At 38.7% G+C, this 27957-nt stretch overlaps 2 protein-coding genes across 4 annotated transcripts; both read right to left on the bottom strand.

The window, feature by feature from the left end:
* Window positions 1–644: 644 nt before the first annotated feature.
* LOC124186490 (acanthoscurrin-1-like) lies at window positions 645–10717 on the bottom strand. 2 transcript variants are annotated; one of them, XM_046578249.1, is made up of 6 exons: window positions 10585–10717; window positions 9715–9758; window positions 8644–9449; window positions 4127–4447; window positions 2022–2307; window positions 645–1150 (listed from the first exon to the last, which is right to left on the bottom strand). In XM_046578249.1, the coding sequence occupies exons 4-6, from the start codon at window positions 4430–4432 to the stop codon at window positions 1059–1061; spliced, it is 684 nt and encodes a 227-aa protein (XP_046434205.1). In that variant the 5' UTR covers window positions 4433–4447; window positions 8644–9449; window positions 9715–9758; window positions 10585–10717; the 3' UTR covers window positions 645–1058. The 2 variants fall into 2 exon arrangements, with proteins under 2 accessions (XP_046434205.1, XP_046434204.1); XM_046578248.1 differs by lacking the exons at window positions 8644–9449; window positions 9715–9758; window positions 10585–10717 and adding an exon at window positions 5154–5245.
* Window positions 10718–19195: 8478 nt separating this feature from the next.
* On the bottom strand, window positions 19196–27577 carry LOC124186506 (probable ATP-dependent RNA helicase ddx42). 2 transcript variants are annotated; one of them, XM_046578269.1, is made up of 4 exons: window positions 27426–27548; window positions 23736–23942; window positions 20138–20459; window positions 19196–19569 (listed from the first exon to the last, which is right to left on the bottom strand). In XM_046578269.1, exons 1-4 carry the CDS (start codon window positions 27444–27446, stop codon window positions 19319–19321), a joined length of 801 nt encoding a protein of 266 aa, XP_046434225.1. In that variant the 5' UTR covers window positions 27447–27548; the 3' UTR covers window positions 19196–19318. The 2 variants fall into 2 exon arrangements, with proteins under 2 accessions (XP_046434225.1, XP_046434224.1); XM_046578268.1 differs by having other exon boundaries at window positions 19248–19569; window positions 20123–20459; window positions 27426–27577.
* Window positions 27578–27957: the final 380 nt, after the last annotated feature.

Below are 27957 nucleotides of genomic sequence, written 5' to 3'. Positions count from 1 at the left end.
GAACTACCCTAATCCTACAGTGACGCCGGCGGACGGGGTCCGACATATGTTTGCATCAACGGCGTCACTTCCGGTTCGAGGTGAAACTTTTCAGGAGTCAAAGTAGAGGGAGAATCTATTTCGCCGCTCCTCGATCCTCGAATTATCATTTACGTTTTAGTTCTACGTTTATTCTCATATCTATTATTAATGTCCAGTTTTAACGCGATGTAAGACGAAAGTGATGATCTGTAGAAAACCGAGTTGAGACTAAGGAAATGAAATAGCTCGTGGCAATTTCCGGCTTGAGGGAAATACCCCGATATGAAAACAATTGCTTGTTCACGGATGCGGATATGCGTCGAGGAGAACCGGAAGCACCCGACTCAAGGGTCGAAGTGAAGGGTGCAGAAGCGGCAGGGGGTCGAGCTTCAAGAAAAGCGTCTCGACGTTCTGTACGAAATTTGTTGCAAGCGGGTTAAATTCTTTCATTTATACCTCAGGAAACGTTGTTTTTAACGTAATTTCATTGATAAATTATAAATATTATAAACAATCACGTGTATTTTCACCCACGCACAAGCAGCACACGTATATAATGTACGTAATTGTATATTGTACAAGTTGTAAAAAATAGGAAGTGATGTGCATAAAGTTTTTGCGGATATTTTCATTTCACGTTTTATTACATATTGTACAATGCTTGTGTAATAAAATATTTGCTCGTTTATTTATATGACACAAATTTACGTGCGTCACGTATTAAATGAAGAATAAAATAATAAAACCGATTTAACGACGTTACGAATACGTTATGGTACATGGGTATAAGATTATATTTATAAAACTGGCGTTTTACGCATGAAAATATATTTATACAGTGAACTGGCCAAGACTTGAGTACGAATTAAATTGAAATAAGATTATGCACGTAAGAATATCGAGGAAAGAGATAATAAGGAGATGTAAAGAAATGAAGAGAGTTTGGGTAATTATAGCTAGCAATAACGTTGCGATGGGGTCTCACGGCGTATTATGTTTTCGGTCTAGGATATCAAGAGGTATATAAGCAGCGGTAATTATTTCCCATAATCAGCACCCGGTGGCAAATATTGGTTGTTCGGAGTCCCGCCGTTGCCGAATCCGCTTCCGTTTCCACCCCCGAAACCACCTGCGACCAAACCAAGTATTTTACAACCTCGATAAAATATACTTAATATACTCTCTAGGATATCCATTGAAACCGTAATTACAACCAACTTCCTCCCATAAACACGTATCCAATTATGCGCGTCACTTCGTTCGTTTATTAAACGCAACCTGTCTCTTATCGGCAGAGTAGAAGAAAAAGAAGAAGAAAAAAATAAGAAAAGAGAAAAGTTCGCCAATCATCTCTATTTTTCGAACAGTGCGTTTCATTATTTTTTAAAAAAATTGTACTGAAAAAAATAATAACTTGAGCTTGCAAAAGCTCTCAGAACAGGACAAATATATACCTTTCCTTTTTCTACATTGCATTTTTTGTATCGTCTTCAGCGTACCTGTTTTTTTTTTTTTCCCATACTTGGGAAGCAATCTGACTTAAAGCCTTATCACAGTTTACTTGACCCTTGTAACTTCGTATAACCTTAACAAATCCCAAATAACAAGTTTTGGCCGTAACCACCGAATTTTGATTATTTATTTCAATTTAACATCCGCCATATTGGATTCAGAAATTAAAAATCAAATTCCGACTTCAGATTCGTGATCAGCAACCCCTGGAAGCTCCCGTAGTAACAAAATTCAGGCCAAAGTATTGATTTGAAAAATATGTGACCGAATGGGCTGAGAGTATAAGAAAATCAGTTTCTCAGCTTCGCTCTTTCATATTAACGGAGACTTTGAGAAATGATAGAATTACCGCATCTTGTTAATTAGTTTTTCCCTAATATCAGCAGTGTTTTGTTTTATCTTTTGGTTACTCTCTAACACGAGGGATTTTGAGCCAGGGGTAAATCCTCCCCCGCTCCTCCTTCCTTTCTATCTCTGTTTTTCCTTACCTCCGCGATGGCCGCCACCACCGGCGCCAAATCCACCCTGGTAATTGGGACCTCCCGCATATCCGGCGACTCCAAACTGAGGAAACTGAGCTTGACCCTCGTACTGAACGTCTGCGTTGTAACCGCTCGCATCGTCGGCTGTGTACCTGACTATTTGGGTCCTTGAGTCAGGTAGCAGGACTCTGTACTCACCACGCACCGTATTTCCGTCGCTGTTTTCCTGTTGGCCGAAGTCATTTCCGGTCGGCGGGTCTCTCACTTCGTATTGAAAGCTGTAGGGCTTCGGCTGAAAGTACCAAGTTTGAAAAAAAAATTTTAATCTTATTTCTCAATCGTTGTCTGTATTTATATGTACAAAATTCATTTGTCTTTAAATTAATCGATGGTTTATCCAACGTCAAAGACACGCCTGTACCTAGGTTTTAGTTGTCCGCAGCGTTGTGCAGATGAGAAATGCCAGAGCTTGCCATTTCTAATTGCGAAGGCGGCGCCTAAAAACCGATCCGATTTCTCTGCGGCCGCTGATGATTTATCGATATCGTTTGCAGACTACCTGCTGAAACGATCGTTTATAACTACGCGGGGGAATGAATTATTCCCGATATTAACTTCCGGGTTCGTTGGTGCCTCCGGCAGGTCGCGGCTACTGACTTATGAGCGAAAAACGTTCTCCAACCTCGACGAGATGCGATTGAATGAAAATAGTTTTTTAACCCAGTGAAAATCGTTTGAAAATTCGGTTCTTTCGCTCTTTTCATCGCTCGCCAAAAATCCCTGATTCCCGGGGTGGATTTAGGGTGAATCCGTGGCTGTTTTTTGTTCGATTAGCATGGTGAGCGATGGCGAACTTGATTGTTGGATAATTAAATTCGAGCACCATTCGCGGCCCGCGTGTAGATCGAGTGTGTGGTGAGGAGGATGAGGGTTTCAAAAATGGTAATTTTGAAATTTGCATCCCGCGCTTGTGGAAAGCTCTACGCGAATTACCCTTTTTCGCGAGATACTCGAGGGTGAGAACAGCTCGCGACTCTTCAGCTCGACGCTTATCACCCGCGACGAGACGAAACGCGACTCGTTCATCACTCGAAATGAGGAAAAATTCCCCGAGTCAAGTGCGAAGAATTTTTTCACGGCTTACCACGGAAGAATACCAACCGACACATAACTACGTAGCCAAGTAATGTCCGTTTATTTCACGGGAGAAAATTAAGCCGACTAATCGGACAACAGTTGTCTGCATGTCAGCCACGAGTTCACAAATTTGGAATTTTTCTCGTTATAGAAGTTTTAAGGATGTACAGTCTCTACGTTCTTAACTGAAAGTGAATCTCGTCGACAATATTGAATACTTTATGATAAAATGAAAATTGAAAAAAAAAAATCAACCTCAATAAAGACGATGATAAAATCAAACTTGAATGATAATAATGCCCAGAAGTTGTCGATAAATTGTTTGAACAGAACATTGTTTAACAAATTTTTAGGGAATGTTTTATTTTTTTTTTTTGTCATGTGAAGCGAATCCGTTAATTTTTCTGAATACACCTGAATTTTTTAAAAATTTTCTCTTTGCTTTGAAATTTCGGTTTTTGAAAATTAAAAATTTCTATTAATCTCGGAAAAATCGTGAATTCAAAATAGTTGTAAATTACAGTCAAATAGTTTCATGAATACAGCCTTTACAAATTTTCTGAAACGGAAATTTGAAAATCATAAGAAAATTCTTTCAAAAATTCATGTGTCTCCAGAGGAATCAACGAATTCATTTCACACGACAAAAAAAAAAGGAAAAAAACATTCCTTAAAAATTTGTCAAACAATGTTTTGATCAAACAATTCATTGATAACTTTTGTGAATTATTATTGTTAAAATTCAATTACTTATTGTCTTTATTGCGGACGATTTTTCCCCGATTATTACCTTATCATAAAGTATTCAGCCAGTACATCCTCAAGGACATTAATTGACGAAACCAAGGCAGGACACAGTTTCGATTTCGGGCTTATTGAGAGTCGTTCTGATCACCGACTCTCTACCGATTGGTCAATTACAGTATCTTGCCAAGGGTGTTCACTCCAAGGACGAATGCTTCCAATTGTCTCACCCTGCCGTTGTCATTGTTGTAATTGTACCCGCCACCAATGTTCGACGGTCCCTGGAATCCGGACGGCTGTCCGCCGAAACCACTTCCGGTGATGCTTGGCCCCCCGCCAAATCCAGTTCCTGGACTCCCGAATCCTCCGGGGAAACCAGGAGCTCCGTAGGATCCTGATGGCCTCTGGCCTCCGCCTCCAAACAGTCCATTGGTACCTGATCCTCCGGGTCCTCCGGGCCTGTTGTATTGGTAACCTCCTCCACCGCCTGGCAAAAGACCGGCCGATACCGTCCCTCCTAGACACGCCAGCACCATGAGCAACCCTGTATTCTGAAGGAGAATGAGATACGAGGTTAGAAACGGTATGAGAAACGAGATAAGTGGGCTGAATTTTAACATATTTTGAAAAGAAGATCTGTGGATCGGTCTTTTCGTGGTCGAAAGAAGAGAAGTTACGTTGATCTTTGACACTGGTATTTTCACGGTCGAAGATAAGAATGGATAAGGAAACGGACCTTCTTATGGAGGCATAAGAACGGAATATTTGTCTTTGTTCTAAACCTGATGTTTGATTCCAAAGAGAAAATCAATGGACCTATGTGTCGTTTCATGATCAAAGAAAGTACGTACAGGATGAAGAAATTTTTCAGTCCAGAAGTGAACTCAATCTCCATTAACAACAACGTTTACACTGGTGGAGTTAAGAATTGGTTTTTGTTTCGTCGAAGAACACATCGAGTGCAGAAAGTAATTTGCTAGTATCAATGAAACGCATGACTTGTCGATTCGTCTCGACGTATCGTTCGATGGTTATAATCCGCGTGATGACCGCGGGTTGACGTAGGATGAATGAGACGATGAAACGTAGAAAGGTACCCGAGAACAAAGAGTTCTTCGACAATTCCTAAAAGCTAATGAAGTTTTTTATTCCGCTTCTACCGTTTCGGAGTGAAAAGATTTTCCATTATCGCGGACTTGACAAAATGAAATCGCAAATCGCTGGTAAAATCAACGTCGCGTTGGGTTTCTTACTTACCTGAAGACGTTTCATCATATTATGCTTTGTGAACGAAGAGTCCAGGCGAACTGGAAAGATGATCCAACGCCGAGCTTATATACCTGCCCGATTCTTTGTTACAGTTTAGCGATGATGCACGCGGTTCTAGGCGGAGGAATCGGGGTACCGCAGCGGCTTTTTTGCCCCTTCACTATGCGGCTGCAGAAAACTGCACGTTTGCTATGCAGCTCCATTATGCACCGACCATCCGTTCGTCTCTCGCATGCTCGACACCGCGATTTACCAATTTGCTCGTTCAGTTACATTATCGCTCGATTGCCAATTCATCATACTCTGGTTTTAAACACCACCTTCATCCTATTATTTATAACTCGCCGTGGCGTTCAGCGTATCCGTAAAATGGTTATCTTCGTTACGTGGCGCGTGCCTTTGCGAAACGCCGCGTAACGTATCTGCTCAAGGAAATAAACGCTCCTCGAGAACTTTTGTCAAGGATCGATTCAAAATCAACCCGGGACGTTCTTATTCAATGACGAGGCTTTTACGCCGTTCGATTCAACATTTCGATAGTGTCCTGAAGAGGGTGAATCGAAGAGGAATTGTAATGGGTATCTTATCACAATGTGGTTCATTATTTAAAAAACAAACGCTCCGACGATGTTCGGATCAGCGTGATTTCTGACCTAAAAGCTGTTTAACGGGAGCGAGAAATTCCCGTGAACGTGAAACTTGAGACCAACTGGAACGTTGTGTCAATTTACGAACAATAATAGCACGAGTTTTATTTAATTCCGTTTCTCTTCCAACACCAAGCATCGAAAGTCGAACGTGTTTATTTATTCCTCCCTTATAAAACAGCGATTTCAACTTGACTCGGTCGACTTTTTTCCCAGACAAAAGGAAGTCTGGGCGACATCTGCCATCCGGAAAGCAGAATATCCTCTTAGCCGAATGTTTGAGAAGGGATTACGAATCAATTTACGGTCGTTGCGGAGGGTCGCTGAGTGTAGAACTTGAGAAACTTTCACGTCCTCTGGGAACGACTTATAGACCGAAGATTCGTCCCGCTAGCTGGCGGATCCTCGTCCTTGAGATATAAGACCGGAAGCTTCCGGCGGTGTAAATTACGTCGCTCTCAATTAGCCCGGAAAAGTGACGATCATCCGCGAACCACGTGACCCGAAGATCGATCCTTCGGGTCTTTGGAGTCCGCAGAGGGAAATCGATCGATGGATCGATCGATCGATCATCTCCTCCGTCGGGATGAGACGTGGATAATCAGGCAGATCGTGCGCGCTGTGAGATGATTATTACTTCACTCCTGCGTTCGTTCCTTTTCAGAGAACTCTCTCATCACGTAGGAGAGTTATACTTTCCACTCGTATGGGGAAAATTATAGGCGTGTGTGGGTCGGGCGGAATATGTAACGCATTGCGAAAGTGGTCAGCGTTTCTGCGCGCAAAACGTTTGTTTTAACTTTAACGAGTTCTCATGGGGCCGAATATCACGCACGGCATGTTAAACGTTTATTATACGGGCCGAAGTAATCCGCCCACTCGAATTACCGAACATGGTTGCAAACGCTGCTGCAGAAAATTATGCGCTTCATGGATCGAGCCACGAATCTCAGAATTATACACCCGATTTGGCAAGCGAATTTTGCGAAATAAGAATACTTCGAATGTCAGCTTGTACCATCAACAATTACGTCATTTGAATCACATTGTTCAGAACGAATTTGGAGTTTGGGTTCTAGATGTCGAATTTTGATCTTTGCTTTTTAAGAAACCAAAACGAGATTTCGGATTCTTAAAATAATTATATATTTTTACCAACATTTATCTTGAATAATAATTCAACAAACTTCGGTTTCGCTTTCAAATTTTAGCATAAAAGTGACTTCATTGCAAAACCGAAGTTTGTCTATTACTTACAACAAATGTTTGAGAAAATACCGGTTCGGATTTCTAAAACATCAAATCTTATATAATAAACCTTTTTTTTTTATACTATTAGTTACGTGGAGGAAATGAAAATTTGACATCTAGAACTCATATTCAAAATTCGTGTTGATCGATCTTATTTTTTTTTTTTTTTTTATTATTCATTTCAATATAAACTGATGAAAAATATTTATATATTCTTTACCGAGCTGTGTTATGGCAGCTAAATTCTTCGCCATAACATTTCTGATCCTTGTGAAAAAGCAAACGTCAAAATTCATTCACTCAAGTCTGTCGAAAAGTGAGCAATTTTGTTGAGTGCAGCTGCTCGATTCCGTCAAGTAATTGTTTACCGATGAAGTACGAGTGGCGTAATTTTGTAACAAACACGGGGCAGGGGAGGTGGGATGCAGTTGTTTGTCACCGACAATTCGCTTCCGGCGTTGAATTCGTTGCGTTTTGCCCCCGAGTGATTTTCCTCGGGTTTTATCGGTTAACTTTCTTAATTACATTTTACAATGAAATGTCAAAGTTGACGATTCGCCGCGGACGACGACGCAATATTCTCTCTTTCCTTAAATCTCCTGTCTTCCAATCGGCCAACAAATTCCTGCTTCCTGTTTTCCTCTCGGCTCCTCTCTTCTCGCTCAAGTCCGTCACTCAGCGTTGTTACTCAAACTTTTGCGAATGTCTTCGCATTACGCGCTATGCCCAAAACCGAACTGCATCACGGGTGTAAAGGACATTGTCCTCGACATGTCTCTAATTTTTGGTGAAAATAGAGAAAAAATTAAAATAAAAAATACAGACTCTCGAACCGCAGTTCCAATTGACAGATGCAATTTTCTCCCGCCGCGAGGGATTCGCTCGTTGTGAAATTTTATAGATGTATAATCCTTGGCTCCGCAAATTTCTCGGTGAAACGTCCTAGGACATGCGGTAATTCCCGTCAATTTATTTCCGCAACGTGGATTCGAGATTCAAGACGTCGGAGTTTCACGTTCAAGGAGAATCGCTCCGAGTTAGGTTGAACGTCGTTTAACCATTCGCGGTATAAAAACCTCTGAACGTTTCCTTGTTCGTAATAAACGTGTCGTAAGGATTCCTCAAGACGTGGAAAAAGAGCGATAAGTCAGGCGCTGCGTTGCGTAAAATGGCTCAAAGATTTATCGAGGATCTCGCTCGACTAGCGTTCATTGTTGTTGGATGATTTTTTCCGAATTTAATTGACATCAAAGGTGGCGCAGCCGGGATACTAAACCTTGGAAAACAGCGTCCATTAAAATGTCAAGTCCGATGATTAACCGCTTACGCAATATGCTTTGCACTCCAGATACCGCGGTGCGGTAATTTCAATTTCCAGATCGCATATCGGCTTCGGGCGGATCTGAACCGCAAGGATGAGTTGCGATTAGTAGATCTACGAGTAAAGGTTTCTTCTCTCCTGCAATGCGCCAGCAGCAATTAACGATGAGAGATGAGTGGCGCGCTTCACGATTCGAGCCCAGTTACTCTGGCTGTAAAAAAAAGCTTAGAAAAATTACGGTAATAAATATATGACTTGCCAGTTACGGCGAAGATCCACTCCGTGAAAGAGATCGCGATCTGGATGATGCGGGATCATCTCATCTCGACGCAGGCTTTCATGCTTAGCAATATCGTTACGAAACTTGAGCTTTGATACAAAAACGATGTGATATGGTTATTCGGATAACAATGGTCCGGGCAACGGCCAACCCAAAAATCAAACATAACGATAATAGTAACGAGTGATTTGAGACGCATTTTTCGGAGTCGTTGTTGCACCGATTGGATATCGTCCTGATTACGAAAATTGTACTTTATTAAGATTGTGAGGATCAAGACTTTTTGAGATTCTTTTTACTGCTTTTTCTTATCGGGTTTTTGAAGAACATCCAACTTCGCATTAGTTGACACTGTATTTGTACCGTTTTGTAAAGCATGTATCAAGGAAGTTGACAATTAGCATCGATGAACAAAATGCATGAAAAAAAAAAAAAAAAAAAATGAACTTTTAATGTTGTGATCGAACGTTTTATGCATTTCGTGAATTTTCATTGGACTTTTAAATAGTGCTTTGATTACATCGATGATATTTTTTCAATTTTATCGCCGTTCGTTCGCTTCTCGATTCGGTTGTCATTTTTACTTTGCATTTTTTCATAGGTTTAAACGCTATGGAGAGCAAAAAGTATTTTATTGATTCCAAGAGTTACATGATTATTTTATACGCAGTTGGTCTTCGGGGCTGGATGTGAACGTCACTTATTTCGAGACAACTGGACTCAAGTAGATTGACATTTTTAATTATAGTCCACGTTCAAGATCAATTACCGTTCGAAGTTACAGGCTGTAACAGGTAAATATTTGAAAAGGATTAGTAGTGACGACAGCATTTCTTATTTTGTGTCTTGATTTTGATTTGTCGAAAACAGGAGGAACGTCATAATCTACCATTATTCGAAAACTCTGTAAAACAATTAACACGACCACTAATAGTTGTAGGAAAAATAGGCGGAACGCTTTTGTAGCCTGAAAGTACTTGAGGCTTGAACGGACATTTTTGTAATGACAATGAGTTTAATTGTGAACTGACTGACTTGTTTCAAACTCACCTTACGCATTCACTTGCCACCAGGCGCAAGATAGACGATCTTACCTGGAACATGAATTTTTTTTACAGTAACCGTGTAAATATCGATAGCTGATACGTGACGAAAAAACGAATGAATATTTTGGTGTTGAGTTGAAGTTCCAAATTTGAATAGTTGCGAATGTGTCAAATTACGAATTGTTTGGTGGCGAAACTTGAAGGGAAGAAATCAAACTTCGACGAAACAACAAGGTTTCGAATGGTCGGAAAACCGACGGCTCAAAGTTTCAAACTGTAAGATTCCGAAAATTCAAGTTACGATTGAATAAAGTTCCGAAAAGTGAAGTTTTGATGGAGTAAGATTCTGAAAATTAAAATATGCCCACGCAACGTAGTTTATTCAACGAGTGGGTGTAAAAATTGAGAAAAATCGAAAATCGGAATGACCAGGATTTCGAACGTAAAAATATCGAAAATCCAAAACAAAGAAATATTAAACCGTTGAAATTTCTCCAAGCCAGAAATTCATAGAACCGAAAATCTTGGAGATTCAAATTTGTAAATTTTCTCATTTTTGCACTTTTGAAATTTTGATTTGTCAGATTTATGCCCTTTCAGGATTTTGTCTTTTCAAAACTTTGACCGTCGAATTTCACACCATTCGAAATTTTGGTGTTTCGTAGAAATTTGATTTCTTTACTTTAAGTTGCACTACCAAAATTTGGAGATTTCGTGTTTTTGGATCTTTTCAAATTTGAAAATTGAACCCCATCCTCATTCTACGGATCCCACAACCACCCTCATAAAATTGTACTTTTCTTCAATCGGTAAAGAAAATTCCAACTCGCAATTCTGAGAATAATTATTATTAGTATTGAATGTTTGTTCTTACTGGGATCGGGCTTAGCCTCGATCATGGTGTAGAGTTGGGCGATCACCAAGACGGCAAAGACGAGGGAGGCGACAACCTTCATGTTGAGAGTGTTGAGGTACTTCGGAAGAAGTGTCAGTATCGTACGTTGGCCAGAGATTCGGTATTTATACCGTCCAGACTACCCCCAAACTACTTCCGGAAGATTGCCTCAAGTCCGAGAGTGGTGGAAAAATGGACACCTTTCCGTATCACTCAATAAACGTAAAATAATATCTGGTTCGTGACTCAAAGTTTTTTTTTACCACTCCATTTAACGACGGTTCCGCAATTCGTTGCTGTAATAATTCTTTTCCGTTTAGTTGGATTCTTATCTTTCGATTTTATTAGTATTAATAAAAAATATCTTGAGTTCGTGCAACCAGAATTCCACTTTATCTATTTGTCTTCACCTCGTGACCATAATTTTGTTTGGTTCTTTCATTTGATGAGGATTGCGTAATACTGTCGTCTCAAAAAAAAATTTCCGTTCCGTCGAATTCTCATCCTTCGATTTTAACAATCGCGGTGAAAAAAAATATCTCCAGTTGGCGTAAGCTGTGTTTGGTTTCGTATATTCGTTTTCACCTTATGGCCAGATATTTTTTCAATTCGATACTTGATGGGGATTGCGTGATACTGTCTCTTTTGATATACATTTTCTTTTTCTAGAATTCTTTTCTTCGGATTCGACTTGCTCGGTTTCGCATTCTTGTCATATCCATCAACTCGAAAATTGGACGTCGGGTATGAAAAATTTCAAGAATTTTATACACCAGAAAAGCTGATCGAATTTAATTCAATGTTGAACAAGGTATATTTTTTAATTGATAGATATTTTTCAGTTCAATCCAATTGAAATTTGGTTTTTCATTAAGACGATACAATTATTGAAGATGAATTTCCGGGTACATTGGTTTTCTTACACGGTCAATATTCAAACAAATCGAACGTTTATGAGAATCCAGAGTGTGACTACAATCCAAATCTACAACGCGTGAAAATTTTCATGATCCCATGTTCACGTGGTTATATTTATTCATAATCTTCCAAAGTTCCAACTCAAAAGGCGCTATCTCAGCCATAATAATGTTTCATGAAATCAAATTAAACAGCATAATATTCAACATAATTACAGCATCTTCGCAATACTTTCATGCAATTTTATGATTGAATTTGATTGACGGCACCGTAATTGTTTTTTTTTTTTTTAAATAATATGAAATTTTTGTACCAAAACAAATTCAGTTTGTTTAAATAAATGTTTCTTCGAGTCAAGAGCTCGAAGGTTAAAGTAGGTAATGAAACGCGTTACAAAAATATTTTGTATCGATTCAACATTTGAGTTATTCAAGCGCGCAAAACGTATTCTTCATGTAGAATCATATTCTGACATGAGAGCAAAGTTCCATGGGTTTTTTCTCTTCCCATTTGGGATCATCTGTAGTCGCTGCTTCTTTTGCTAATTTTTTATTAGCATCGAGAGAATCTGGACAAGATATTCAAAATTCGAAGTAGTGGTTACAGATTTTTCTGTTCAGCCCGTAAATCAGTTGCGTGTGAATTGATCAGTGAAAATATTTCAAACGAAATAGAAATGCTCGTTCCATTTCGAATCTTAAAATGAGCAAGCCACTTCAGTTTAGCGCTCCAACAATCTGTCGGTCTAGAAGTTTTTTAATGTTTCGACTCAATCCTGCTTCTAAGTTATGGTAACCGATTCCCTCAATTTTTGTGGCTAAAATGGCAAGTGCCATGCATCCATGCTAGAATGGCAAGTCAAAAGAGCTTGATCACCATTTTTTTCATCCATCGGATCGGAGATTAGATGCAGAGTACGAGAAATAATTTTAGATTCCAAAAACAGTGGAACCAATTAATTTCAATGGTGAAAAAGGTTCACTGCTTGATGGACGAATATTTTTCAGTGTTGTTGAATTGGTATTTGGTTTTCAATGGAACAGTTTCCTCGACCATATATCATTTCACAGGAGGATAAAATCTTGGGAGAAAAATCCTAATAAAAATTCAATTTTTCAAACACCCGAATGTTTTTATGATCCCATCTCCGTGTAGTTATAATTTTTTACATCAACTTCTCACAAAATTAATTCGAAAATCATATTTATAAAAATAATTACATCAATTCGATTGAAAATTCTTCGCAACATATTATATCGTTCGAATATTTACCCGGATGTGAGTTTCGCATTTGTGTTAATTAGTCAACGGCATCAGACCATGCGGAAACGTTAAATTTTTTTTCTTATCGTTTTCGCCATATGTTTTGAATCTATTTCCAACTTGAAAGTGTAATTCTGTACCAGCGATTGCCTTCGAGATATTCGTTTGAGTTATTATTTCGTCCGTGTTTAAACACTTCGATGCCGAGCACGATTATACGCTTTGGGTAGTCAACATGTTTCGACATCGGTTTCACGTGTTTGCTCACCTTCAGACATTATTGATTAATCAGGTGTGTGCTGGGAGTAACTGATCTTCACAATTTATACGTGCACGTGCCTTCGACCTAGGCCTCAAAAACAAAAAAAAAAAAACCATTATTTAATCAGATCGGAACTTGATAAATCCCATTTTTCCACGTGCGATGGTTTTTGAAAGGTACGCCAAACAATTTGAGAGTATTAATTGACTGTTAGGATGTATCAAGAAAATAACGATACATCCGGGTTCATAGATAAAAATCTTCCGCACTTCGAGACCGTGCAAATTATTTCTGAACGCAATTCGAGCATGAAGGAAGAACTGCTATGGATTTTCCGAATTAGCAATGGTCTGCAAATTCATTCGTTATTCCCTAATGTCGATCATTTTTACAATTCCACCAATTTTTGATATTTCCTGACTCTTTTCCTTCGCTCCAAGTTCGCGTCAAGTCATAAAATCTCTTATACTATTCGGCAAGCGTAATAAAAGATGACCGCGATTTATTTTCACCCAGCAGAAATGATTGCAAACTCTTCATCCTTTCGCTGACTTTGATTATTTGAACGCTTTTACTAATTTTAGGTGTTTTTGAATTTTCATATTCAATTCACATCCTCCTTTTTTGAATTCTACCATTTATTCTCTTGCATTATCGATATTTCGATACTCTGATTGTATTATTCTTTGGACGTTTTGGTTTTTTACCAAATTTTTGTTTTCAAGCCTGTGATCTTTGACATTTATTTCGAGGTCAGAATAGGATCGCAGTGATTTCTGAATAATTCAAACACTGTGGAGATCAAAGATCCATTCAACTTTTTTGTCATTTCACACTGAAGTGTGATTTTAAATTCATCGACGTGACATTTTTTTTGTTAGAACAATTTGTCGTCTTGTAAATTGGACAGAGTGAAAATTAAATTCAGTCAATAATTCCGTCCACGTGGCGTTTCACCTTCAAGACATATCAAATGATCCGAAAAATTTCGAAATTCCGAGGCGTAATATTGATGTTTCGTATTCTAAATTTATCTGCCTCTGTCTATAAAAATCTTTTTTCAACACCCGCATTCTTATTTACATATAATGTTCAACCAGCCGCGCTCTTTTTGTTGAGTTTGATCAGCCGTAACTTGTTCTCAAAATCCACTCGTACAGAAATTTCCAACCCGGGTATTAAAAATTCTTTCAATCACATAAATCAAGATAAAGTTAACTGCCGTTGGCAAAGTTTATTTTTACAATTTTTTCAAGGCAATAAACTTGGCGATTTTCTTCGATGTGATTAAATCGTGCGGTATAATTACTAATCGATATTAAGCTTTCATTATTTTCCATTAAATTACATCAGCGACGAAACGATAAAATTTCTGAAAAAGTATCTATCATAAAAATTTTCACCTACGCGCATAACTCGACGAATCTTTCACCGAATCGATAAATTTTTTCCCCATGTTCATCGCGATGTGAGAACGGCTATCAGAAAATGTCGGAAAAAAACTTGACATAAAATCCATGAAATACGATGACTGCAAAAGATGGAAGAAAAAATAAATAAATAAATAAATGCACCGATCGGTCCTCAGTTTTTCGCGCGGATTGAATATGCCTTGGTAATTTCCTAACATTGCATCGCAAAGCCCACGTTGGACTCGAGCATTCCGCATATAAGAGCACGGCTCGAAGCGCTAGTCGGGTCATCCGGCCAATCTGTTTCCCTTTTACTGTACTCATCGCAAATTACTCCGGTCTCTCGGTAGGTACAAACATCTCAGAGCACCGGTCGCATTAAGCCAAGAGACGGTCTTAGCCCGAAGCTGCCTTTGAGAATCATTGAGCGGTCTCTGCGTGTGTAGTTTCTGTTCAGTCCATCCTACTTTTCCTTTCGTTGGACTCGACGCTTTACTACATTTATTAGTTCGGATAATAAACGTGCCTCGCTCCGTTTCCGAACGATATTCCGAGCTGAAGGTGCATCGATAATTTGTGCCGATTACGCTTGTTCTGATCATTTTTACGCGGTTTGAGAAAAGCTCGGTTTCGGTGAAGCGCGAAATTCGGACGAAAGCTCTCGAAGCGCGGTGCGCGCGGTCTGAGGTCCATGTTATGAACTCGATATCAGCAGTTACTCAATCAGCGCTGTGCCAGAGTCGGAAATGTGTTGGTATAATCTTTACGGGAGATTGTTAACGGGCCGAGACGTTGAACGTGTCGAGTGAAATTAGCCGTCGTTCGCGATGGGATTTTCATTACTTTGTTCCGTCGAATCGAGCGGGTAATAACCGTAGAGCTGAAATTATCCGCGGAGGAAACAACCCGAGTGTGAGGTATTAATTCCCCCCTCCCCCCCCCCCTCCGCAATATTTAACCGCCGTTCCGTAACGACTCACTCGATCATCCTGTAATCAGTACCGAAATTCCGTAATCCGCAATTTGGCAACTCGGTTAAGCCACCGTCGTCATCATCAACATCCTGTTACACCAAACTCGAGTCGAAAGCACGATAGACCAAAAACGGCTCTCACTTTGTACTTTGGCTGTTGTGCTCTGAGATGTGGTATCGCTTTCATTCGCATCGCTCGCTTTTTTCCTCAGGAATAAAAAGTAACAGCGTGATTGAAATATTTCACGACTGCTTAGATTTTATTGAGCGATTACGAGAGATTACTTTGACCAGGTGATCTCTCGCGATTTCGTTAACATTACAATGAGATTTCTGTAATTCAAGGCAGAATTTTACTTCGACATTACTGACTTTAGTGTGATTTCGGAGATTGCGAAATCGTTTCGAATGATGTTGACATCGCGATTACTTTCGTGAAACTGTTTCCGCTTTTCCATCCCGTCGTCATGCTGCGTCGCACTGACGTCGAATTCGTTTGTAGCGATGATGCAGGCTCACACCGACTGAGTGAAACCCGATGTGAACTACTCGATCAGCCGCATATGGGAACCGCGGAATCCCGGGTAATAGCTTAAGCGAAACAGTTTTTGGTCGCCTGCTGTTTTTGACTTTGACATCACTGCAGTCCGCGAATCGAGGCGTTTTCAGGAATTGGGCATCGTGCCGTGTTTCGATCGTTAATTTTTCTTTCTGCAACGGAAACCGATCACCTCGCCACCTTTGAGAGGTCAATCATTGATCAGTTTGTGTCTGGACACACTCGATTTCAGAATTGCAGAATATCGAGAGACTTCACCGAGTTTTCATCATAATTTCATCAGATTTCCAGTCTCTTGTTGTTTCAAAGAATTTAGGAAATTCTCAAGATCTTACGGAGTTTTCCAATATATTACAACATTTTATACGATGTCAGAGGGTTTCAAACGATTTCACGAAACGAACAGCACGAATTTCTTGTGATTTCACAGATTCCAAACGATTTCAATAACTGTCATCAGATAGCGAGAGAGGTGTACACGGTGGATTTCAAGGGTGGTTGATCGTCTGTTTCCAAACGATGAAAACCGGCCGATTGTTACGTATCCTAGACGCGATATACGTAGCCTCATAGTACGCATTGCGTAATTTGCATACACATTACACGTTATACACCGCCGCTCGGCGTTAATCTCTTTTCACTTTCTCTTCAATTTTTTATATCCTTTGTCTGGCTCATCACGGTCCTTTTTCCCTGCGTCCGCACCGGCCGTGTATAATCGATGCGTATCTCTGTACGCTGTGTCGGGTGATCGGCAACAGTTTCCATGAATCGCGAATCGATTCTAAAATTTTATGAAAATCCCCTGGTTTTTTCTTTAAGAACTTAAACTTGGCGAAAAGGAGAATCTCCCGCCTAGATTTCACTTCGAAGTCGATCAATTTCCAGGATTTCACGCACATACTCGGCTATCCTCGACTTTCATTGTTATACAGAAAGAGGAAAACATTGGTAAAAGAAGCAGAGTTTTTATTCCGGGAAAACCGAGTCAGGATTCGGAAATTAACCCGCATCAAGCCAATTGGGCAGAAGAGGCGGAAGCCCGAGGGTTTATACTCCATTAATTAACAAATTGCCAAACAGTAAGCCGAGGTATATATATATAACCTACATGCGAGTCAGAACTCCTATTCCACTTTAATTACAGCCCCGAGAGTTACGCGTACATTGGCATATATGTAAAGCACGTACACAATACACGTACGTTAAACCGTGTGTGTTGCTGAAAATGATACGATCTCTAATTGAATTTGCGATGTATTACAGAGAAACACACGCTTATAACACTCGCTCTTCAATATACGTGACAATGAAGAGGTGGGTTGGGCATTTCTCGAGATGCAGCTCAAACGGTTGCATCATGTGAACTGCACTCGTGTATAATACCTACTCGTCTTGATACTACAATAAGTTGCAATTGCCACGTTGCGCAGGAACGTTATCCCGGAGAGAAATTTACAGTCTTGCTCACCCTGCGATCGCTAATTATTTACATTTCTGCCATAACCAAGAAAAATCGATTTTCAGTTACAAATTGAAAAATGCCTTTCTAGCTCTGACCAAAAAATCTAGCGTGCGTTATTCATATTCTTTTCGATTATCGTCGCTCGAACTAAATTTTCTCACAACTGTTATCATAATTTTTCATATTGGTGTAACAATCCGTTAACGTTAAGGCTCGATTTAACTGAAAAAATCCTGTAAAATAGTTACTTGAATTTTCTGGTGAATATAATAAACGAGATCTTTCTTATACAATGTATAATTTTTTGCTTCGATTTGATCGTTGATCTTCTTTTTGCCGTGAGCCTTTCTTCCTTCTTATTTCACGTGTACAAAGTATTCCCCAATTTTTTTTTTTTTTTTTTTTTTTTTCAGACTTCCGCAATTTTCGAGCCGGATATCCTCCTCCCCCACCCCCCCCTTTTTTTTCCTCGTTTCCCTCGCCTGAAAGATGCTCGCAGCCGTTCCAACTGCTTCTGAACTTATTTCGTACCCAGATTCGGTCTGGCAAGAATTCCCGGTTGAGTGCACTAACAATTTGCAAACAGAAGTTTGCTCCGCGTAAACATTCTGCAGACCAACTCAGTTGTGAATTTGCTTCACTGTGCCAACTAGCTTGTCTAGTTTAGTCTCTGTGTGATTCAATCCGTTTGACGATTTTTTATCCAATCGTTGTATGATTCTACAAATATGCGAAATACAACGAACGAAATATAATTAATATTATGATACAACTGTAAGAAAGATTTTATGTCTAAAAACAGAGCAGGTTAAAATCGTTAATAAAAATGATCGTTGCAACAATTGCAACAACGCTTAGTTTGTCTATACTAAATCTTTCAAGTATCCATTTTTTTTTTTTTATTTTTATTCTCCAATTACGAGGCGACAAAATTAATTCTCTTATGTCGAAAAAAAGACGAGGTATAAAAATATCTCGGAAGCCTAGAACGAGTCAAATACATTTTCTCAAGTGTATTGGAATTCATTAATTTTTCTTCGAGTTCAACGTTTTTGGTTCTACAGTCGTAAATGATAGCGACAGGCGAACTGATGACGATAAATTGAAAGTGAAAAAAGAGAAAAGTTAAATTCTCATGGAACTTTTGCCGGTTTCGTTTAATATCACGTCTTTGTTTGAAACAAAGACAATGTGGGTAAACACGCTAATTATTTTAGTCGTATAATTCATCTACATATGTACAATATATTATGTATTTCAATGTAGAAGAATTAATTCTTATCTTGAAAGTAATAAACGCTTTCGGTCTATTCATACTTTCCCCTATGTTACACGACGATAGATATTTATATATCTATACAGTGAAATGGAAGATCGAGGGAAAAAAATGGCACAATAAAATGCACAGACTCACCAGTGAAACATTAAAAGTAATCGGCGTTATACCCACGCGTGCGTTGCGTATCAAGGATTACGAGATCATCGCGTGGGAATGTATTATATATCTCGTTTCTGTTACATTCGCGTGTAACGTACGAGTGTAAGAATCCTAGGCCTTTAATTGCTGAGTAATTAATTAACGAAAGTCGAGACGTCGAAACTGAGGTGAATCCCGCCGTTCAACCTCCGCCGCATTGTTTCTTCTTATCGTTTTTTCTCTCTCTTTTTTTTCAATCCTTTTACGTGTTTCTTTTACAAATTTTATTACAAAAAAATGGATACAAAAAAATTACACCTGAAAAAAAAACAAGAAACGGTATACAGGTACGTATTTTAATCCCACCGTTAAATTGATCGATAAATATATATTTTTTTTTCTCCACTTAATTTGTTAAACGGTTTTTACATTCGTTGTATTCCGTCAGTGAAACGCTGGCGTTCCGTATGATGAGACCGGGGATTTCGAACCGAAATTATTATTAGCGTTGCTCGAATATCCCGCGTTATAGTTGTAACCGCCGTTCAAACTGTTTCCATCGTAGTTGTTGTCGTTGTAATTGTTGTTGTGACCGTTGGCGTAATTGTTGTTGACACCGCTGACACCAACGCCTGTGTTATAATTCCCGTTGCTGCCGTGATAATTGTTGTTCCCGTTGTATGCTCCGTTGTTACCTAAAATTTGTACACCACTCAATGAATCACGACTCGGAACACAATATTTCAAACAATAATAAATGAAAAGTATTTCAAATCATTGCAATCCCAAACGATCAAACTAATAGCTCTCATGAAGAAAAAAAAGGTTATTTTCTAAAATCAGCATCTGAAACTGCGATGATTAAAAATTTCCTGTCCGTCCAGTTATTTTTATTTTATTTCCCACTAAATAAAACCCAAAATCACCTCAATAACGTCATTTCGTATTTTCCACAACCTACGTCTCGCGACTGAAAAATATTGGAGACCTGAACCAATGATCAAAGTGTATTCGCAACTTTTCCCGAAATTTTGAATTTCGTTTAGAATCTTGCATTTACAAACATCAGCCTGTTAAAATAACGATTTTAAGCTGACAATGAAATCGTCAGGTGAAAATATGACCGTCCCAGTGACTTTGTATCAATAGATTCGCTTTAAGCGTCACAGAATCTGACAGCGCTTTTGCTTCCATTGATTTTTCACTACAACGAAAGCTCAGCTTCTTCTTCAAAGAAATTTCAATCACCTCCGTTGTAATTACCAGCTCCGTTGTATCCGGTATCGAGACTATTCGCGTTCAGATCGTTGTATCCGTTGTTGTTGTTGTAGTTGTTGTTGTAGTTGTTGTTGTTGTTGTTATTGTTGTTGTACTGATCGGGATACGAGGCGACACCCTCGTACCTTACATCAGCGTGAAATCCAGTTCTCCAATCAGCCGTGTAAGTTACGATCTGAGTACGCCCGTCCGGAAGTTGGACTCGATATTCACCCCGCACCGTTTCACCGTCGCTGGTCTCACGACGTCCGAAATCATTTCCGGAAGCCGCGTCCTTCACCGCGTAACCAAACTCGTACGATTTCGGCTGAGGATTTAAAGTAGAAATAAAAAATAAAAAAATGAAAAAAACTAATAAAAAACCCAAAAACATTACATCAGAGACGACGATAGAATCATCGATATTGCAATGAATCGTCGACGTGTATCTCAAAGCTTTGTTTGCATGAAATAAATTTATTTCTATTTTTCCTGTTATTTTACAGACATGCGTCTGAACGTTGTAAGATTGAAGTTTGGATAACGAACAGACGGTAGGTTAAATAATGGGGAAAAAAAATTGAAATAACAAAATAAGTGACTGAAATTAGCGAAGTGGAAAATTGCTTCAAGGCCTCGTAAATCAGTTTTAGTTCTTTCTCGCTCGCATGATAATAAATTTATTGATAAACGTCTGGTAGTTATGTTTGTAGGAATAAATTCTTCAGCCGCTCGTACCGAATGTAAAGGAGAACGAGAGGATCGGGTAGTCAGTTTATATTCACACGTATAAAATATGTAGCTCGGAACGAGGCCTCTGAACTGTGTAATAGCGATACTATGAATATGGAGAGCTACTCGGGGATCTTGTAATAGCTGAGTATTATACGTATATAGCCGTGGCTGGAAGTAAGTCGGATTTCTCAATCGTCGTCCTCCGCCTTTTGTTAAGCCGTTGCATTTCGCGTTTTGTTACCAATGACGAAAGAAAATGCATGGATGAATTGTAAGCGAATTGAAAAAAAGAATCGACGGTTTTTAATTTGTCTCGCGTTCGTTTTGTCAGTTTTTCAATTCTTCCCTATCCCTTTCGCTTAAACAATCAGCGTCAGAGTCGAGCTGCAGCGAGATAATTTCGTCATTCAAGCTTTTGTAATGCAGCTTTTACTCCGAGTTGTAGTTATTCATTTTTCTTTCCCCCGTTACTCCCTCGGGTTTTTATGCCGTTACCACTTTCTATACCGGAGGGTAGTTTGTGTTGCAATATTGAAGAACAAAAGAAACCCTTTTTATGCCTGAAAAACTTTAGATCTTGAAATTGATTGGGGAGGAAAGTTTTTCTCTATTATTCCAGCAAAGTAATTTCTCGTTTAATACACCATCTTTTCTCATCTTGAATACCTCAAAGCAGTTTTTTTCACTAATTGAATTCAGAGTACTGAGGCTACACACGTTTCAAAGAAAAACTCTACGATCACAAGAGTTTTCTTCCTCACTCCGAGGAATTTATTAAATTAAGAAAAAAACAAAAAAAAAAACATTTCCCATCACGAGACAGCTAAAAACACAATGAAAATTTTTGTTACCTCTAAAATTACGACCTTTGAATCAATTCCTTCGTTTTTGCGGTGTAATCAAAGGTATACCAAAAAAGTGAACCATCAGCCTATCTTTCTTTTTCTTTTTTCTTTTTTGACACTCAAGGACAACGCGTCTAAACTTTTCCTTTAAAGATTTACTTCAATCTTTCATCCGAAGTATAAAAAAGATGTAAGAAGAATAAGAAAGAAAAAGAGAATGGTATGCGTTATACACGAGAGAGAGAGAGAGAGAGAGAGTGAGAAATAATTTTTAAAACGTAAAGAATAAAAGCGAGTAAAAATTTCACGGGCAAAACTGGATCGGATAAGGCGAGAGGCTTGACCTGAACATTAACCAGGAACACGATCCCGACTTAAATCTCTTCGACGCAATAACGACGCGACGTTCCCGATTCGCTTCCAACGTGCACAAAGAAGTAAAGAGCGGGACTTACTTTTCGCAATTTAGAGACACACACATACAAGAGAGGTATCCGCACTATTGTGGAAGCCGGCGGCGGGGACCATAAAATGGTTTATCTGTGGTCGTCGGGTCGGGTCGGCAGGTTCGCATGGTTTACAACACCGGGACACCATGCCGAGAGCATTAGACGCGCGACAAACATTTATCGTCTATATACGCGACTCGGCGGGTCGCTACAATCGCTACGGTGAATCTAAATGCTCCCATTATGCAAGAATCCACTTTGCTGCACTTGCATGCGCCCCCCGACGTATGCGAGCAAACCACCCCCAACCTTCCCTCTCGTCCTACCCTTCGCGATTCCTATCGCACCACTTTTTGCGGAAGTTTCTACTTTGCTCCAAGTATGCAATCTCGGTAGACTGAATTCCTCATCCTCGTCGTGTCTCTTTTTTTTTTTTTTTATCCATTAATTGGACCTCCCGAACAGTTTTAGGAGATTGCAGGTTAATGACAAAAATCGATAACTCTTAGCAATTCTATTTACGAGATAGTTGTAATCAACTTTTGTTAAAATTCAAGTCTGCAATCTCTGTAGACTGAATTCCTCATCCTCACCGTATTTTATCCCTTAATTAGACCTCTCGAACGATTTTAAGAGATTCAAGAGATTGCAGGTTCATAAAGAATCGGTAATTTTTAGCAATTCTATTCACTAGATAGTCGTAATGAAATTATTATACTCGCAAGCCGTGAAAATCGCTTTGGATATGCATAAATAGGGGAAAGTGCGGTTGGAGAAAATGTTTTTTAGCATTGTGTTTTTGTGAATTTTTAGAAACTGTATAGCTTTTTTTTTTTTTATTCTTCTTTTTTGAATAAAATAAGTCATCGTAGGGTGAAATCGATGAATCTACTCTTTCTTTTCAAATATTTTCAAAAGATTTGAAATAAGGCCGCTGAAATTTCGTTTATTATTTTTTTTGATAAAGATCTTTGTAGCTTAAGAATATAATGATTTGATAGTAAATATACCGTGATAAAATTTATTGAAAGTATTGATTATAGTTCGATTTGAAATTTACCGGAAAATTGTTTTCATTACAAAAATCAATTCAATGACGATTGAAAACTACGTGTTGCAAGTATTTCTTTTTAGAAATTTCTTAGAAGAAGAGAAAAAAAATCGAATCGTTCAATACTGGGGATTCTAAAAAAACAAAGTGTTGAAACGAGACTTTGAAATATTGAAAAAATTAAATTAAAAAAAAAAGAAAAAAAAAACAGGTGATTCAAAATGCGGTACGGTTAGAAACATGTTTGATCTAAAAACTTGGAATTCGTACTGTGAGAAAAATCGGAAATTTCTATATCAGAAATTCTAAACTACAAAATTGCTAATTGATACAACCAAGACTCTTTAAGTGCAATTTTTTCAACAATTCTACTCTCACACCCCAAAGTTGAAAAGTTTCCCAATCAATGACCCGAAATTATTGAAAAATTGCACAAAACAGTTTGAATTTCCGTATCGTAAATTATTCCCAAATTCTTCTCATCTCAAATTGTACTTTCAAGGTGATGGATTCCCAAATTTCACCTGACTGTCGATGTAATCCTGGTGGGCGTCGTGTCCTCCTCCATTTAACGGAGCCCCGTAGCTGTTCGTCACGGTTCCCGCACCCCCATGACCACCACCAACCCCATGGCTGCCTTGACCATCAAAATTTCCCGGCACACCGTACTGGCTGCTTACCGGCGGCTCGCAAAACGCCAAACCCATCCCCAAGGCCAGGGTCAGAATAACCTGCGGAATAAAATCGATATCAATTATGACGTCTGCTATCCTTGTATAAAATGGAACGGTTATTCCATAAGAATTAATCAACGGTCACTCAATATTTGACAGCAGTAATTGTTCGGTGAAATCGGTTGATTTTATTCATTCAAGAGTGGTTAGTCATCAGTTTATAGCGGTTATGTTTCAACTTTTACACGATTATGACAAGTTGACGAAAGTTAAATTGATTCATTTTCCACGAAAAAATTCTATTCGAACGTGTCAAGGAGGCTTATCGAAACCCTATTTTTCACACTGTAATTATTCTCCAATACACACGTTGAGCCGTAGTCGTAATTTGAAGATTATCGTGTTTTGTTAGGTAATTTTTAGTTTCCAGTAATGAAAATTTATCCGCATCGACGATTTTCATTTCGTTGTATCACTTGCGTCGATGTTTGTAACCGCAGTAGCTAATCGATATCGTGTGCAGGTACTAAACAATTTTAACGATGCACGTAAATCGTGCACTGTTTTATCATTTTATGTTTTCGGTCGAAATTGCAAAACGTCAAGTTTCACCGACGAACGAGATTAACCCAAGTCAAGACAGACGTATTCGTTGCACCGAGTTTATCGCTTCACGTTCGGTTCTCGTTGTTAGGAAGCTCGCGTTTGCTATCGGACAGATTAAAATTAACGCTGTGACAATATCGCTGTTGTGTGATTTTGTGCATCGGCTACAGACATCGCGATTCAAGCCTGTCTCTCCTTCAGCTTACGGATGAGTCACACCGAAACTAGTTGACGAACTGCAAGCTGATTCCCTAATGCGTACGATAATATCGTCTGTGTACCGATCCGCGCAAAGCTTGAAACGAAAATACGTGAAGTTCGATATTCACCGAAATCGGCTCCTGAGTTTAAAGGGAACCGTTTGAACGAGTTGAGGAATTTTGCCACACCGCTGCAAGAATAATAAAATTGATATCTAAAAAATAGAAAAAAAAAATTTGTACAACAGTTCCATCAAACACTACGCACTTAATTTCGAATGCACCAGCCAATTATACTTTAAAGTTTATATACTGTTATTATTATATCATTTTCTGTTTGCAATTTTTTTTTTTTTCATTTTCAACCAAACCAACACACGCAAGAGTCTAGTACTTATATCGCAAAGCGTCTTACAATTAGTACAATACAATGTATATTATATTTATTTCCTAAGTATCGTACGTCATTTATGTGATTTGGTTTTGACGCAATAAAATAGATGACAAAAATTGGATTCTCGCATTTTTTCCCCACCAATTAATTCCGATCATGGAGAGAAGCAGTTGCCCACACTGTTAAAAATGATTGTGAACTTACTACACATTTACCGTACAAAAGTTGTGTAAATTTACAAATTCAGTGCAGCATCGTAAATTGCTATGCATTTTTTTGAAATTTAAAATGAAAATTATTGATTTTACTAAAATTAATAGAAAAAAGACAAAAAAGTAATTTAATTTTACAAAATTTTTTATTAAATTTATTGTGTTCGTAAATTGAACACACAGTAAATGTATGGTGAATCCACTGTTCCGTATCCGAATAAAACTTCTAATACAGTGTAAGAAGCTCCATAGAGAAAATTTTAACAGTGCAGTCTGTAACGATTTTTATTTTAATTTTTTTTTATTTTTAAATCGACGACGAATCGATCGCTTAACCAACACGTTAATTACAGCTGAGCCGGCTGGCTGAGCTGCATTAAATCGACCGATTGTGAATAGCTAAGCTCTGGGCGAGGTCGTGCGCACAATTATCCGATCCGGGTATAAGGCATACGGCACACGCTGGTGATCGAGGTCGGCGGTTTGTGCAGGTGCAGATTCTGCCGGCTGCATAATCCCTACAACGGTTTCGACGTGTATCCCTAATTACCTATTACAAAGTCCATAATAATCTGAGGGATTTCGTATATCGTACGCGGGGTACAATTGCCTCGGTCTATCTACGCCTAGGCTCAATGTTTCGTGCCACGGTCCGCCGAAGGAAACCCCGAGCTTCCACCTCGTAACTCCTGCTAAGCCTCTCCGTTATTCCACCCACGATTCGTCATCGATCTGGAATCTCCGATTCCAGCAACGCCCTGGCGCTATACGCCGTCTTGTGTAAAGGGCGCGATGCGTGGGCGGCGGGTTTAACGTTCCGAATTTGAAAGTTTCGAAATCGGCTAATTCCGAATTATTTTTCGGGAAAGCTTGAAGCGAAGAAATCGAACTTTGACGAAACGACAACAAAGTTTCGAACGGCCGGAAACACGCTGGTTCAATGTTCCGAAACGCATGATTCCGAGAATTTTAGTTACGATTGAGCAAAGTTTCGAAAAGTAAAGTTCCGATAGAGCAGTGATCCGAATAATAAAGTTTCGATCGAGTGAAATTCCGAAAGTTAAGATTACTTAAGATATTTGTAAAAAATGAGAAAAAACAAAAAAAACAAAACAAAACAAAAATCAGAATGATCAGGATTTCGAGCTCAGAAATATCGAAAATCAAAAACAAAGAAAAATCAAAGTGATGAAATTTCACCGAGCCAGAAATTCACGGAACTGAAAATCTTGGATCATTCTCAATTACGTTGTTACAGATTTAAAAATTTTCTCATTTTTGCACTCTCGGAACTTTTCAAATTCTGAATTCTTAATTCAGACCATGAAACTCGATATTTATATTGCAATTAAAACGCTTTCAAGGAGAAAATTGCGTAACGATTTTTAACGATTATTATTATTGGTAGTTTATAAAATTTCACCCAATCACTTAAAACCGATATGTTTCCCTAAGGAAAATGATCAGTATAAGTTGCGTCAAATCGAGAGTCGTTTGTCTTTGACGGAGAAATTTTATGTCTGGACGAACGAAAAATACTGTTTCGAAGTTACGTTAAGAAAAAAGTTAACAGGCATGAATTTTCTCGTCCGGTCAAGCTGAGAAAAAACGTGTCAGATCAATCGAATTTCATTAATGAGATATTCAACCGCTCCTTTGACGTTAAAGAAAAAAAAAATAAAATAAGAACAAGTACGGCATAAACATGTTTCTAGTTATTTTGATCGCACTCAGCAGAAAAAGTGTTGTTACAAATTTTTTCAGCAAATATCAGATTCTATGGTTCAAAATAATTTTTATAGATCCGAATTGATCAAGATTGCCATAAATCAGTCCAAAAGTCATAATTTGGGATAGGAATACAATAACGATATTATCACTTCACACTCTATCACAAGTTTTTCCAAACTGCATAAGACGTAAAAAATATTTTTCGGGACTAATCGAGAAACGGTTTTTTTATTTCGCCACGTGTATATCGCGTCACAACGAGTGTTCGTGTTTGCAGATAGTTGAAAAAATTCCGTTCTATATTCACTCAAAAAATCACACAAAAAAACAAAAACAAAAAAAAAAAAAAAACACCCTCCGACAATGAATCGCCTCAATTCAGCAACGTGTTAATTACCTGACGCACAGTTCTTTCCATAATCTCAAAGTATAACGCTTAGATTTGAGAAAATATATATATATATATATATATATATATATATATATATGTCTTTTTATTTTTTTTTCTCAAACCAAAATCTAATCCGCGATAAGATAGATACAAGAGCAAAATGTCGAATGTGCCGTACAAAAAACTTCCCAGAGTATATATACTCTCAGACAGGGCTGATTCCCTGCGTCTTCCTCCTCGCGGTTTTGCGGCCCAAGAGGGGCCCAGGGGCCCGTTGTGGGGCCCCCGTAGTGGGGGAAATTCGAGGCTCCAGTTCGCACGGAGAGCGTCGCGCGGAAAAGTCTATCTTTATTTCCCATTGTTCGTCGGTGGATTTTGGAGGAAACGGGCAGAGAAAGCTGTTTCGTAGATATGTACAATCCATGCACGTGTAACCGTGTGTGTGTGTGTGTGTGTTTATATACGCTTGTCCGCATGGTTGAAGCCTGTTTATTGTTACATCATGGTATGGCTTTGCAGGCGCATAATGCGATGCGTG

This window comes from Neodiprion fabricii, chromosome 7 (assembly GCF_021155785.1).
Source record: "Neodiprion fabricii isolate iyNeoFabr1 chromosome 7, iyNeoFabr1.1, whole genome shotgun sequence".
In the NCBI taxonomy this organism is placed as follows: Eukaryota; Metazoa; Arthropoda; class Insecta; order Hymenoptera; family Diprionidae; genus Neodiprion; species Neodiprion fabricii.
The sequence above is the reverse complement of the archived record's forward strand: the minus strand, read 5'-3'. Positions and strand labels throughout refer to the sequence as shown.